Source organism: Macaca nemestrina, chromosome 3, assembly GCF_043159975.1.
Source record: "Macaca nemestrina isolate mMacNem1 chromosome 3, mMacNem.hap1, whole genome shotgun sequence".
Classification (NCBI taxonomy): domain Eukaryota; kingdom Metazoa; phylum Chordata; class Mammalia; order Primates; family Cercopithecidae; genus Macaca; species Macaca nemestrina.
Genome location: NC_092127.1, coordinates 6,454,530 through 6,469,139, shown reverse-complemented (window position 1 = coordinate 6,469,139; position 14,610 = coordinate 6,454,530). Strand labels below are relative to the sequence as shown.

At 42.5% G+C, this 14,610-nt stretch overlaps 1 protein-coding gene across 2 annotated transcripts in view; it reads left to right on the top strand.

Moving 5' to 3' along the window:
* Nucleotides 1–14,610, top strand: part of LOC105466603 (WW and C2 domain containing 2) — a 217,112-nt gene that overhangs the window by 182,506 nt on the left and 19,996 nt on the right. For both annotated transcript variants that reach the window (XM_011715664.3, XM_011715663.3), the window contains exons 20-21: nucleotides 1,201–1,293; nucleotides 4,622–4,864. In XM_011715664.3, coding sequence (XP_011713966.2) covers nucleotides 1,201–1,293; nucleotides 4,622–4,864 — 336 coding nt within the window. The remainder of the gene's footprint in view (nucleotides 1–1,200; nucleotides 1,294–4,621; nucleotides 4,865–14,610) is intronic.

The window sequence follows — 14,610 nt, the reverse complement described above, 5'->3', positions numbered from 1 at the left end:
GTCTTGTTGAACTGAGAATTGTGAATTGCATTTTAGAGCAAAAATCCTCTTTTAATAATGCTTATAAACACTGATCACATCCATAGTTCTGTGAAGAAAATTATGAGATTTGTATCAATTTGCCAAATTCTGCTTCTAGAAGTATTTCTGATTTATCTAGTAAGACAGACATAATATTATAAACTGGGTTAGAAATCCTTTTTAAATTCTAAATTTATTCATTCAGTTCAACACGTTTTTATTAAGCACCTGCTTTTAAGCACTTTCCTAGATACTTGGGATTCATTTAGAAACAAGAGACTCAGAGCCCTGCCATTGTAGAGTTTACGTTCCTGTGAATCGAGCCAGACCACAAGCAGTAAATATGATGAACAAGCTGTGAAGTATCTTGGAAGGGGATCAATGCTATGGACAACAGTAGTGCAGGGGGTTGGGGGTAATACGCAGGATTCAGAGCAGGCTGCATTTCAGTAAAGATTTGAAGCAGAGGAGACAGTGGGCATGGGCTATCTGGGCTGAGAGCATTCTAGATAGCACAGACTGTCTCAACTCTGACCTTGAGCTCAGTGCTTTGTGCAGACCTTTCTTTAAAGAAACAAATACCATGTATTAGCTAAAAATACAAAGGATAATTTTATTTAAAAAAATATATAAGTAGCTTAAACATATGATTTTTGATAGCCACTACCAAAAGGCAGCTATTTAAATTATTTCCAGGCATGGTGGCTCATGACTGTAATCCCAACACTTTGGGAGCCTGAGGGGAGCGAATCACCTGAGGTCAGAAGTTCGAGACCAGCCTGGCCAACATGGTGAAACCCCATCCCTACTAAAAATACAAAAATTAGCTGGGCATGGTGGCATGCGCCTGTAATCCCAGTTACTAGGGAGGCTGAGGCAGGAGAATTGTGTGAACCTGGGTGGCAGAGGTTACAGTGAGCCGAGATCATGCCACTGCACTCCAGCCTGGGTGACAGAGTGAGACTCTGTCTCAAAAAAAAAATACATAAATAAATAATTTAAGAAAATGAAGTTATTTAACGAAACAGAACAGGAAAAACTTATTTGAGGGGATTGTCTTAAAAAAATAAACTCTTAACTATCGCTACCTGCTTTACTTGGTAAACGTTTCAATCCCAAACTTCTGCTTGCACTCTGTTTGATATGCAGTGATTTTTTTTTAAAATCTTTTGTTGCCAGTTAAATCGGAGTGACAGTGACAGTTCAACCCTGGCTAAAAAATCCCTGTTCGTGAGAAACTCCACCGAACGCCGCAGTTTGAGGGTCAAAAGGGTATGTATTCCCTCAGTCACATCCCACTGTCCCTGGACCAGTCCAGAATTGTGACTTGTGCAGCACAAACTCCAGAACTACGAAATGAATGTCAGTGCTCCATGCACTTGGCCTACTGAATGCAGCCACTGGGATATGCAGAGACGCAGACGCCATGGCTGCTGTGGAGACGGGGGGTTGTGAGGGCATTTATTCATCATTGGTGTGGAACCTGTGATGGTTAAGACTGGAAATGCAGTTTCAGTATCTCTGGAAAAGGGGCCTGCTGAGCCTGCAGGGGTATCAGACGATGGTAGAACACATTTCTGATGATGCTGCATACCATGTCCAGGTCTTGAGCGGTTGTGGGAAGGGGTGTAAGACCTGGTACCTTTTCTGAAGGACACACACGCTGGTAAAGGAGGAACACACAGTTTTTGTTACTTGCTTAAACAGATATCTTTAGAAAGTTCACACTAATGTGGGTGGGCAGCTCAGGTGGCATTTTCCTGGAGGTCATGAGTCTCTGCATGAGCTTTAAGGATAAGTCTAAGAGAATAAGTGAATTAACAGGTTGGACTGTTCAGGTAGTTCAGAAATGCCTGTTTACTTGCCAACAGCTGAAATACTAAAGGAAAATATTTGTTTACTGTGATCATTTTGGCTTAAAATGTGTGGTTTGGTGAGTACAGACCACCACATGTGCTGAGCTCTGTCGATGGCGAAGAGCTCGCACCCTCAGGAGTCCATGGTCTAGAGGAGGACGCAGCACACACAGGACTGTCACAGCTGTGCCGGGTACGATAGGGAATGAGCCCATCTAATTGAGAGAGTCAGAAAGACTCAGTTGGCCAGGGGTGGGGGGTCTCGACACTTGAATAAAATTTCAAGAAGAAAATGGTAGCTTTGGGGCTGGGTGGGGGTGTGATGGATACTGGGTGCTGTGAGTAGGTGGCATAAAATGATACTGGAGCAGGGACACACAGGACATGAGGATCGTCAGGTTCTGCTAACAGCTTTGGCACTGTGGATAGGAGGATCAGGCATGAAGGCGGGGAGGATAAATCAGAAGCATTGTCATCACCAGGGCCACTCTGGTCTCATGCCGCCATGTGCAGAGTGAGAGATGCCTGGCCAGGCAGCAGTGGGTGCCCCTGGTTTAACTTCCTGGTTACTTGAAAGGTGTAAAAGCATATTTCATTTTTCTAGAGGCAGATGAGATGTGCTGGCATTTATTCAGCAGTCATGATTTTCAGGAAATTCTGAGATGTCGATTTTTCAGATTACCAAACTTTATGCTTTAAAAGCACCCAAATTTTTATCATCTTGTGTGAAAAGTCTTCTCAACTCCTTTCTAAGTCACTTGCCTTCTTAAGCAGCACATACTCTCAGGGATAGTTTCACTCTTCAGATAAATATTAACCAAAAGTGTTTATGAATCAAGGAGCTGAGAAACGGTTGGGTTACTGATAAACTTAGTGATCAGGACTACTTGACACAGACAAAGGTTAATCCTGAAGCGTGTGTAGAAGATGGTTTTAAATGGTTTTTAAAAGTAGACAGATATGGTTTGATAGGAACAAGTGAGGAATGGTATTCTGCTTTAAGAATTACAGCATGAGCAAGGTATAGAGGTGTATGAGGACAAAAGTATCTGCAAAGATGAGTAAAAGATTCGCCTGAATAGAAGGGCAAAGCGCCAAGTGTGTGAGTGATGAGGTTAGAGGGGTACCCACCGGCAGTGGTGTGCTGCACCCTCCTCATGCTGGCTCACGAGAGTCAGTTGTGCTCGTCTCTTGCCAGTTAAATCGGAGTGACAGTGACACATCACAGTCATAGCTTGAAAATGGTGATGGTAGGAGTATTTGCCACATAGAAACTGGCAAACCCTGCAAATCAGTGCTTTCTTCTCTCCTAGAGCCAGTTATTAAACATTTACCAGCAGACTCTTGTATATGGAGTCCTTAGGCTCTGTGTGCATGACAGCTAGGAAAGATTTCTGATTCTGAACAGTGAGTAATACAGTCAAAGATGATGTGTGTCTAGATGATTCTTACTGAGTAATGCATTTGTAGAGAGGAGAGGGTAGAGGTTGAATAAAGGGAACCTAAAAATAAGAATGTTACACAAGACCATGCAATATGTACTGGATGTGGAGGAAGAACAGGAGGACACAGTAAGAGTGATTCTGACTTGGGCTAAGGCTCTGAAATCAGAATAGGGACAGACAGGCCCCTCCCTTCCGCCTGGCATGAGCACTACCATTATTCCAGATCTTCAAACTAAAGTACTTGTCAAATTTGAGTCCCTCCTCACTCATATCAAATAGTAACAGTTCTTACTAGCAATCACTTATTTTGCATTCTGTCTGCCAGTAATCTAGGCAAGAAATACCCCCTTGTTCCCCTCTGCTGGTGCAGTCTCACCTCTCACCCAGCCCTGTTTAAAATCTCTTCCTCAAGTGAATGGGCCCTGACCCTGAGTGATCCATCCTCTTCCCTGACTCCCTGTGCACTCCTGCGCTCACTCACAGCTTCCTCTCGCTTACGGTCTCATGGCATTCTGCAGTCGAAGTCTTCAAGGGCAGAGATTGTGTCTTCTCTTCCTAGTACTTTGCCTGCACAGCCCCAGCAGACGTTTATTCATATATGTTCAATAATTATTGCTTGATGAATGGGTTAAGATTGCCCCTGGGAAGAGCCATGGTGATTCAGTGGTGAAAGTAAGTAGCACACAATGGGAAATCAAGGAAGGCAACTCAATTTAAGCATTCTGATTAGGGAGTCAAAACCTAGCAACATTGTCCAGCTATATTCAGGCCGACTGTCATGGATATGATAAGAGTTATATGTCCTGAAATGGAGGAAACAGAAGTGTCTTGCAATGTATTTATTTATTACACGAGGCAGGCTTCATGTAATCAATTGGTCAGGCTAAGTAAGCCAGGCTGTACTATGGTAACAACTTTAAAAATCTCTGCGGTATAAAACAATAAAGGTTTATTTCTTGCCCAGCTACTGGTTCACTGCAGGTTGGCAGGAGGCCCTGCCCCGTGTTGCTCTCACCCAGGGCCCATGCTGATGGAGCCTCCCTCTGTGGTTCTTTGCTCTCCCTCCAGCAGGGGACAGAAATGCGCACCTCTCACACTGGCCTTGACAGGCTTCTGCCGGAAGTAAGGCACGTCTCTGCAACTCACCTGCCATGGGCCAGAGCAAGTTGCTCCTGCCCCTTAGGCCCTGGCTTCTAGGGCGCAAGGAAGCACCATCCATCATGCACCAGGAAGGAGGGAAAGCGGGTAACCACTGCCTGTATAACCAGGGTGTTCATCATTCTGTTTCTAACTATCCAGACGGTTTGCCAGTCAGTCCTTAGAAGAACAGCACAAGAATGCCCAGTACGGACATCTCTAGACTTAGAACTGGACCTTCAGGCATCTCTGACCCGGCAGAGCCGCCTCAATGATGAGCTGCAGGCACTGAGGGACTTGCGTCAGAAGCTGGAGGAACTGAAAGCTCAGGGAGAGACTGACCTTCCACCAGGCGTGCTGGAGGACGAGAGGTTCCAGAAGCTTCTGAAGCAAGCGGAGAAGCAGGTACACAGCTCAGGGTCTGTCATCTCGGAGGGGCTTACATCTTTTTTAAAGCATGCCACGTAGAAGGTACCCAACTTACGCTTCTTTTTTGCGCGTAAGTCTTTGGATGTTTTACTACAGCTTGGAACACATTTGGAACACATTTTTCCCACTGCTATAGGCCCTTTTCTTTTTTTTCCCAAACTGAAAATGTTGAAGGAACAAGGAAGCTGGGAAAGTGGGTGTGACAGCAGGGGATGGGTGTGGCCAGTAAGAGTGAGGGCGTGGCCAAGGGGGAAGTGGGAAGTAGTCATAATTTCTCCTCCAGATTTTTCTCAATCTCAACGTAAGACTTGGCAAATAAATACAGTATAACTTTTGGCATAAGTGAGACATTTTGTTTGGATTTTCTATGGATGTCTTTTTAAGGTTCATTAACCACATCAGTTGTGAAATACATTGCTAATTTTAATGCTACTAAATTTTCACTTTCATTCTTATCTTAAAGAAAAATTACACTTTGTTTATTGACATTCTCCCTTACTTTTCACCCTACAAATAGCTATACCAAAAAAAGATGAAATCACTTATTACAAAATAGAGTATTTTTGGCCGGGTGCAGTGGCTCACGCCTGTAATCCCAGCACTTTGGGAGGCTGAGGCGGGTGGATCATGAGGTTAGTTCAAGACCATCCTGGCCACGATGCTGAAACCTAGTCTCTACTAAAAATACAAAAAAATTAGCTGGGCGTGGGCACACACCTGTAATCCCAGCTATTCAGGAGGCTGAGACAGAGAATTTCTTAAACCTGGGAGGCAGAGGGTGCAGTGAGCTGAGATCACACCACTGCACTTCAGCCTGGGCGACAGAGTGAGACTCCGTCTCAAAAAAACAACAAAAAAAACACAAGAGTGTTTTTAAAGAAACTATTTCCATTATTTTGACACCTAAATATAACTGAAATTTTCAAGAATCTGCATACATATGAAATTGATTGACTTTCTCGAGAGTAGAATTTATATTTTGGTTTAAAAGTGTGTATTCATATCCATATGTAGTAGCAAATAGAATTTTCCATATAGCTGAAATACTAGTATTACAAATGTCAAAACGTTTTCTTTCAGTCCCTTTGGATGGGAATATAAAATAGATTAGACACTTCCTGAAACTAACAGAAAATGTTATCTATGACATAAACTGCTATTTTTGACCCAGAGTTGTTATTTGATCATGTCGTGTATAGTACTATCAGGAAAGTTTGAATCGTTCAGCTGACTGGAGCTACTGATCCTAGATGGAACTCAGAAACTAAATGAATGAATTTCAAGAATCAAACTGACACCAGTAATCTTTAAAGAAACTTTAAGCAACAAAACGTATTTCATATCTGTATCTTATCCCACCTGATAGAAGGAAACCTTCACATTCAGTAGGACTTCAGTGTTTGCTTAATGTGAAGTTCAATGGTAGGCCTTACATTTGCCACAGCAGTGGATACCGGATAATTAGACACTGCCCTGGTTTCATAAAGGAGATGAGCCAGACACTCCAGGTCCATGAGAGCAGTGCTTCCTGGAGAGGTCATGAGAGGTTTCATGGAGGAGGTGGCACTTGAACTGGCTTTTAAAGTGGGAAGTGGAGCTTCATAGGGGTGAGAGGCCCAGGACTGTCCATTAATAAAGGTCCAGATGGGCTCCAGACAGTGGAGGGCTGTGGGCAGGAGCCTGCAGGAGAGTAGAGTCACAGCATGTGGAAGGTAGTCTTATGAAATAGAAGATTGAATTTTAAGCAGAAATGACCTGCGCTTATGTTTGTAACCTCAGTAACCATCATTTTTACTCTCGAGTTTTTAACTCAACATTAGCAGTAATTTCAAACTCTTGGTTGACTTTGACCCACTTTAATGTCATGGAGAAGCATCACAGTCTTTGACTCTTTTGAGTCAGAGCCTTCAAAAGCTGAATTGGAGTTTGACAACTATAGATGCAAACAGAACTTTGTGTCTTTGGTTGGTTGGTCGTTTCTAGTGTGTCATGATATGAAATTCTCAATCTCCAGGTATCAATAATTACTAAAACTATGGGACTTAAGTTTTTTACTTAGTATCATCATGCACAGGTTCATCCATAAATTGCTTGTTACCGTATATCATTTTTCTTGACTTATCTAATCTCCATTACATAGAGAGAAGCTCAGTAGAGCAAAAAACAGAAGGAAAAACAGACAAAGCTCTGGCAAAATTAATGAAGAGAATATACAAATAAAGAATATTATAAAAGTAATGAGGGACAGAACTACAGGTAATTGTGAGATTTAAAAAATAATTACAGCTGAGGTGGGAGAATCACTTGACCCCAGGAGTTGGAGACCAGCCTGGGCAATATAGGGAGACCTTGCCTCTACAAAAAAAGTTAAAAAAAAAAATTCACTAGGCATGGTAGCATGCACCAATTACTTGGTCCCAATTACTTGGAAGGCTGAGGTGGGAGGATCACTTTAGCCCAGGAGGTAGAGGCTGCAGTGAGTTGTCATTGCACCACTGCATTCCAGCCTAGATGACAGGGTGATACCCTATCAATCAGTTATGAAAAATGAAAAAATAAATGCATACACACACACACACACACACACACACACGTACTCCCGGTGCTTTGGGAGACCAGAGTGGGAGGACAGCTTGAGGCCAAGAGTTTGAAACCAGCCTGAGTGACATAACAAGATCCCATGGGGGAAAAAAAAGTTAAGTTAGCTGAGCATGGTGGCACATACCTATATAGTCTTGGCTATTCTGGTGACTGAGGCAAGAGGATCACCAGAGGTTTGAGGTTGAAGTGAGCTGTGATCACCCCACTGAACTTTAGCCTGAGTGACAGGAAAAAATAATTGAATATTATCAAAAGTATATGCCTACAATTTGGACATACGTCTAGGAAAATATACTAGAATGGATGTTTGGAAAGAATAAAAAGGATGGAAAATCCTATAGCTCTTTTAAAAAAGTAGAAGTAGTGATTAAAAATCTATCCACAAAGAAAATATAAGTTCTGGATGCTTTATAAGCAAATTCCACCACACTTTCAAAGAAGAAATTATCTCAATTTTATACAAACTCTATCAGGCACTAGAAAAAGAGGGAACACTTCCACAACTAATTTTATGTAATCAACATCCCTAAAGCCAACACTAGACAAAGATACTATCAAAAGGAAAATCACAGGCCAGGCCAGTTTCATTTATGAATGTAGATGCCAGAATCCTGACTAAAAAATGTTAGTAAATAGAATCTAACACTGTATTAAAAAGATAATACATGTTGACCATGTTGAATTGTACAAAAGTTTTCTTTGGTTTGGTTTGGTTTGGTTTTTTGAGACGGTGTTTTGCTCTGTTACCGAGGCTGGAGTGCAGTGGCATGGTCTTGGCTCACTGCAACCTCTGCCTCCCGGGTTCAAGCGATTCTCCTGCCTCAGCTTCCCAAGTAGCTGGGGCTACAGGTGCGCACCACCACACTAAGCTAATTTTTGTAGTTTTAATAGAGACAGGATTTTGCCATGTTGGCCAGGCCGGTCTCAAACTCCTGACCTCAGGTGATCCACCCGTGTCAGCTTCCCAAAGTGCTGGGATTACAGGCATAAGTCACTGCGCCTGGCAGGTTTTTTAATATTGGAAAACAATGAATTAAAAAAATATATGTTGACCCTGTCAAAATGTCTAAGAATATTTTTAATGCTAGGAAATTTATTTATATAATTCATTACTTTAACAGATTAAGGAGAAAAATCATTTGGCCAACTCAGTAGATTCAGAAAAATATTAAGAAAAGTCAGTGTTCCTTCATGTTTAAAAATCCCGGTAAGTTAGAGACAGGAACTTCCTCAACTTGATAAAGAATAACTTAAAGTAAATATGATCATAAATAGATAAACATTAGAATCATTTTCTTTAAAATCAAACACAAGGCATTCACTATCCTTCTGTTCAACATTGTGTTAGGAGTTCCTAAACAGTGCCATAAGGCAAGAAAAAAAGTAGAAGTGAAAAGATTGGAAAGAAATAAAGCTGCCATTATTTACAGGTGACATTGCATACATTAAAAATTTGTAAGTTATTACAAATAGTAGGAGTTTAGCAAGATGGGTGAGTAGAATGATATCCAAAAGTCTGTTGCATTTCTTTACACCAACCAGAAACACCTAGAACATTTAATTAAGATAATTACAACAGTATCAAAGAATATCAAATATCAATAAATTTAACAAAAATAAACAGTACAGTATAAAGAAAATTACAAAACCTACTGAGAATTAATGTAAAAGCAAATTCATGGAGAATTTATTACATCCATGTAGAGCAGGGGTCAGTAAGCTTTTCCTATATTACATATTATATCAAATTATACTACAATATAATGTAACTGTATTATAACTAAATATTAACAATGTTAAATATTCTGGGTTCTCTGGGCCATATGGTCCCTGTTGCCGCTATTCAGCTCTGCCATAGATAAAATGTAATTAAATGATGTATTTGCGTTCCAATAAAACTTTATTTACAAAAAGAGGCGGCAGGCCGTAGTGTGCCAATTGCTGATACAGAGGAAGAATTAACACTGTGGAGACGGCCAGTTCTTCCTAAAATGTGCCACAGAGTCAATGTAATGCCAAGCAGAATACGCACATGGTTCTTCATGGATACTGATGCAGTTAATGAAAACGTAAAGGTCAAAGAATAGCCAAGGTATTTTGGAAAAGAATAACAAGGAGAGGGACTTGCCCTACGAATTTATTAAACTGCTAAAATAGCAGGAATTTGTGGAGGAATTAAGAGATTGGTCATGGCATGAATACAGAGCTCAGAAGCAGACACGTCTGTATGGAGCGTTGCTGTGTGATGAGGATGGTATCTGTGTGGAGCACTGATGTGTGATACATAAGTAATAGGGGAACCGTGCAGTTTCTAGAGTGTTCTCTGGAAAGACAGTGTGGCAGTAGTGTAACTGACCATGGCTAGAGCCAGAGGCTCCTTCCCAGTCCCCAGCGCCAGACATTTTCTCATGAGATAAAGTGAGAGAGACTCTGGCAGATCCAAAGAGTAAGTCTAATACTGATTGAAAAAGAAGATTAAGACCTTCTTAAAGTAAAAGTATCATAAATATATTTTCCTGAGTGGTTTTTTTTTTTTTTAATTGTGTTTCATTGTAGAATTCTGCTAAGATTCTTACTGTTGTTGAGGGATGATTCAAGGTTTGGGGACTGATAGGGTGACCTTTGTTTTCCTTCTACACTAAAGAAATCTTTGCATTTGCTCTAAGTAAAGTAGATATAAAGTAGAAGGAGTCTGGAACCCAACAACCCAAGGAAATCATCAGGGCAGACACGTTGCTCAGAGTCTCTGAAAATTGGCAGTCAAGTCAGAGTTGATATTTGAGGCACACATGTTCATTTTAATGATTTGTCCCTGAATGAGCCAGTCAAAAATGTGTGTTTGTTTCCAACTGGAAAAAAAATTAAGAAGGAGTTCCTTGGGAAACTTGAGCAGACATATTTTCTGTAAAAGCACAAACACACCTCCTAATGCAAATCCTTCCTCTCCAACTCCTATGCTGCCTTCGACCTAGAGTGTCAACTCCCCAGGGAAGCAGTGAGGCTACTTTTGCTTCTTTGGTATTACAGTGCCTTAGTAGATGTTCCATCCAACCTTGGCAGAAGTCTCCTTTGCCTCATTCAAGCTGCTCATCTTGTTGACCAGCCGTGATTTTAGCCCTCTTTGAGTTTTGCTTGCCTCCTGCTCACCACTAGCATAGAGGATTTCACCCTGGGGCTTAGTGGTGAATAGAACAATACAGCCTGAAAACGTGATGAGAATCTGACTGGTGCACACTGTTTGTGGCCTTAGCGTAGCTTGGCCATGTGAGGGCCTCTGCCTTGTCCTCAGAGAGCCCTTGGTCCAGTTGTGCCTTGGTGACGCTGGGACCAAGTTTCAGGAATATCAGGGTCTATGGATATTATCAGATCAAATCAGTATCTCTTAGAGACCTTATATACAACACAGTTTTGAAATCAACCCTCAACGCTTTTGACAGACTGTTCTGAAACAGTTTTCTGCTGTTTTTGTTCCCACCATCTCATACGATGTTCACAGCCGTGATCTAGGAAAAGAATGACAGTGCGAGGGGAAAAGTGCCCAATTCATTCTTCCTGGGGTGCCGAGATCCCTGACACCCCTTGTCTGTTTGTTTTCGTCCCTATCATACCGACCTATCATTCTGTTCTCAGTGACAGAAATAATGATAGGAATGTGAGGCATGCTTCTCAGACACATTATAAAGTTGAACTAAATTACCTTGTAAATGACCTCTTTGGGAGCTGTCATCTCTCTCATTCAGTGCAACCATGTGTGTGACACGGGTGGTATTTTTCACTTTCATCTCCTAATTGTCAGCATTTAATTATTCCTATTGCAGGGCATCGCCTAAAAATGATGCTGGCTAACATACCTGACGGGTGCCGTCCCTTCCTGTGCCTGCCTCAGAGCCAGTGTCTTCATAAAGGTGCTGCCATCGCTGTGTGAGGGTTTTGATTCTTTAACATGTCAACACAACCCAACATACTTGAGTACAAAGCCGGGTGGAGTTGGCCTTGCCAGTAGAGGTAACATTAATGCCACATTGGATGTATTTTGCTCACAAAACAGGCCTTCTGTTACCCACGTGGCAGTACTCTCTTAGATGGTGTGAAAACTGGTCGCTGGGCTCAGAACAACCCAGGGTTAATCTGAAGATCATGGGACTGTTCAATTTGGATCAAGAGTGCAAACATTTGAGAGAGCCAGGATCTCCTTTGTTTTGCCCAGTGAAGGATACAAGCAGGCCTTGTTCCAGTGGGAAACTGTCTGAAAAAGAATGACACTTTAGAACTCTCCTTTGTAAAATAGTGCTTTATTTTATATTAGTTTACAGTTGTTTAATCACTAAATGATACCTGTGCATAATTCTGGCCTCATAATACGTTTCTGATGATGATTAAAATCATCTTCACATAGGTTGCATTGATGATTTTGCTTAGAAATTATTCTTTAGGCCGGGCGTGGAGGCTCACGCCTGTAATCCCAGCCCTTTGGGAGGCCGAGGCAGGTGAATCAGGAGATCGAGACCATCCTAGCTAACACGGTGAAACCCCCTCTCTACTAAAAACACAAAAAAATTAGCCGAGCATGGTGGCGGGCGCCTGTAGTCCCAGCTACTCGGGAAGCTGAGGCAGGAGAATGGCATGAACCCAGGAGGCGGAGCTTGCAGCGAGCCGAGATTGCGCCACTGCACTCCAGCCTCGGTGACAGAGCAAGACTCTGTCTCAAAAAAAAAAAAAAAAAAAAAAAGGAATTATTTCTTAATAGAAGAGTCTTTTTGAGACAGGTCCTCTCTCTGTTACCCAGGCTGGAGTGCAGTAGTGTGACCACAGCCCACTACAGCCTCGACCTCCCAGGTTCAAGCAGTCCTTCCACCTCAGTGGTTGGGACTACAGGCACACATCACCACACTCAGCTAATTTTTTTTGTTTTTTGTTTTTTTTGTAGAAACCAGGTTTCACTGTATTGCCCAGGCTGGTCTCGAACTCCTGGGCTCAAGCAAGCCTCCCTCCATGGCCTCCCAAAGTGCTGGGATTGCAGGTGTGAGCCACCATAGCTAGCCTAGAGGATTTCTGATCTTTATTATCTGATGAACCAGCACTTAGTTGGTTTTAAAATTAGTTTGCATACCAGGATAATGAGGGAAAAGAAGATCCTAAGGATCTTTCTCTTATGATCATGGTAGAGCCTGAGATAAACACTTTTTTTTTTGACTTGGAGGTTCACTCTTGTCATCCGGGGTGAAGTGCAGTGGCACAATCTCAGCTCACTGCAACCTCCACCTCCCAGGTTCAAGCAATTTTTCCACGTCAGCCTCCCAAGTAGCTGGGACTACAGGTGCGCACCACCACTCCCAGCTAATTTTGTATTTTTAGAAGAGATGGAGTTTCACTATGTTGGCCAGGCTGGTCTTGAACTCCTCACCTCAGGTGATCTGCCTACCTTGGCCTCCCAAAGTGCTGGGATTATAGGTGTGAGCCATCGCGCCCGGCCTGGGATAAACACTTCTGTTCTACTGCTTCACCAAGAGGGTGCAGCCCGGGGAGCTGAAGAGAGACAACGGAGGAGATGGCTGCTAGTGTGCTGCCTGCTTGCTCCCTTGGGACCAGCACCCACAGGCCATGCTAACCACATCTCACAGTCATCCCTCAGAGGAGAAATGAGGAAGAATCGTTCTACCCATGTGCACATATGACTGCCAGACAATCTCATGGCACACGTTGGCTTCAACAGAAAAGCCATGGCAGGGACCAGAGAAAGGACATAAGGGGAGACACTAGTTGTACCCTCCTGAAGTCCACCAGACCCCTCAGAGAGTTGATGACTGCAAGGGCATTGGGAAAGGTCAAGAGGATTTGAGCTGACATGTTAGAGGTCTCTTATTCAGAATGAGAATGTGAATGAGAATGTGTTTTCTAGTTCTTGTCAAGAAAATTTCAGCTTAACAAAACGTGAAGATACATCTAAAAAATTAAGGGCTAGTAAAAGCTGACAGTCTTAATAATTGTATTCAGCTTTCTCCATGCCATTGCTATTGTTTTTCTAGATCACTACTGTGAACATCTTGGGGATGCCATTAACAGTTCAGTATAAAACTCCTTTGTCAGAGGAGTTGAACCTCATATACAAAATGCTGTCTTTTTATACACATGATAGGGCCAAAGCTCTTTAGCTAGCCTGATGTTACCCAGGGAAAGAGCCATTGGTATATACCTGAGGTCCCTGTTTAGGGTCCAAGTGAAAAGAGACTGTAACAGCAAGGCCAGGAGACCGATGAGTGCTTGTGGCGACAGAGTCAGATCTTCTTGGATGCTGTTGTGGCTTTGCTTTCTCATTACCCTTCCCCGTTGCTTTCCTTTACAACTCCTTTCTTCTTCCCAACAAAAAATAGGTAAATGAAAACAAACCAGCCTTATAAAAATATGCATACCTGTGGCTTATGTTTTTCCCATGCACTAATAGGATTTTATGTACTTACATATGAATTAAGAGGATCGAAGTGGATAGCCACCAGGATCCCTTCTAGTGACAGAATTTTGTGATCTATTTGAAATCAAGCCTAATGTGCTTTCAGTATAAATAGGGATTCAGAGAGATTTGTGGAAATTGAAGTCCGCATGGCCTAAGGGAACTAAACCTTGAGGGTACATGCGGCACTTTGATAATTCTGAAGTCCCGGGTGAAATGTGATTCCTGGAAGCTTTTTCGTATCAGGATACTCAGAGTGCAGTCTTACACAGGTTATGCAGAGCGGATTTTTTATCACACTGGAAGAAACTATGCTGTCTTAGTCCATTTTGTGCTGTTATAACAAAATGCCACAGACTGGGTAATTTATAAAGAACATAAATTTATTTCTCACAGTTCGGGAGGCTGGAAAGTCCAAGATCCAGAGGCTGCAGCTGGCAAGGGCCTTCTTGCTGTGGTATCCCATGGTGGAGGGCAGGAGGCAGGAGAGAGATCCCACTCCCAAAAAAGCCCTTTGATTGGGGCATTAAACCCACACATGAGGGCGGAGCCCTCAGGCCTGCTCACCTCTCAAAGGTGCCACCTTTCAATACCGTTACAATGGCAATTGAATTTCAGCATGAGTTTTGGAGAGACAAACATTCAACCCGTAGCGGATGCCAAGCCCGCTGCC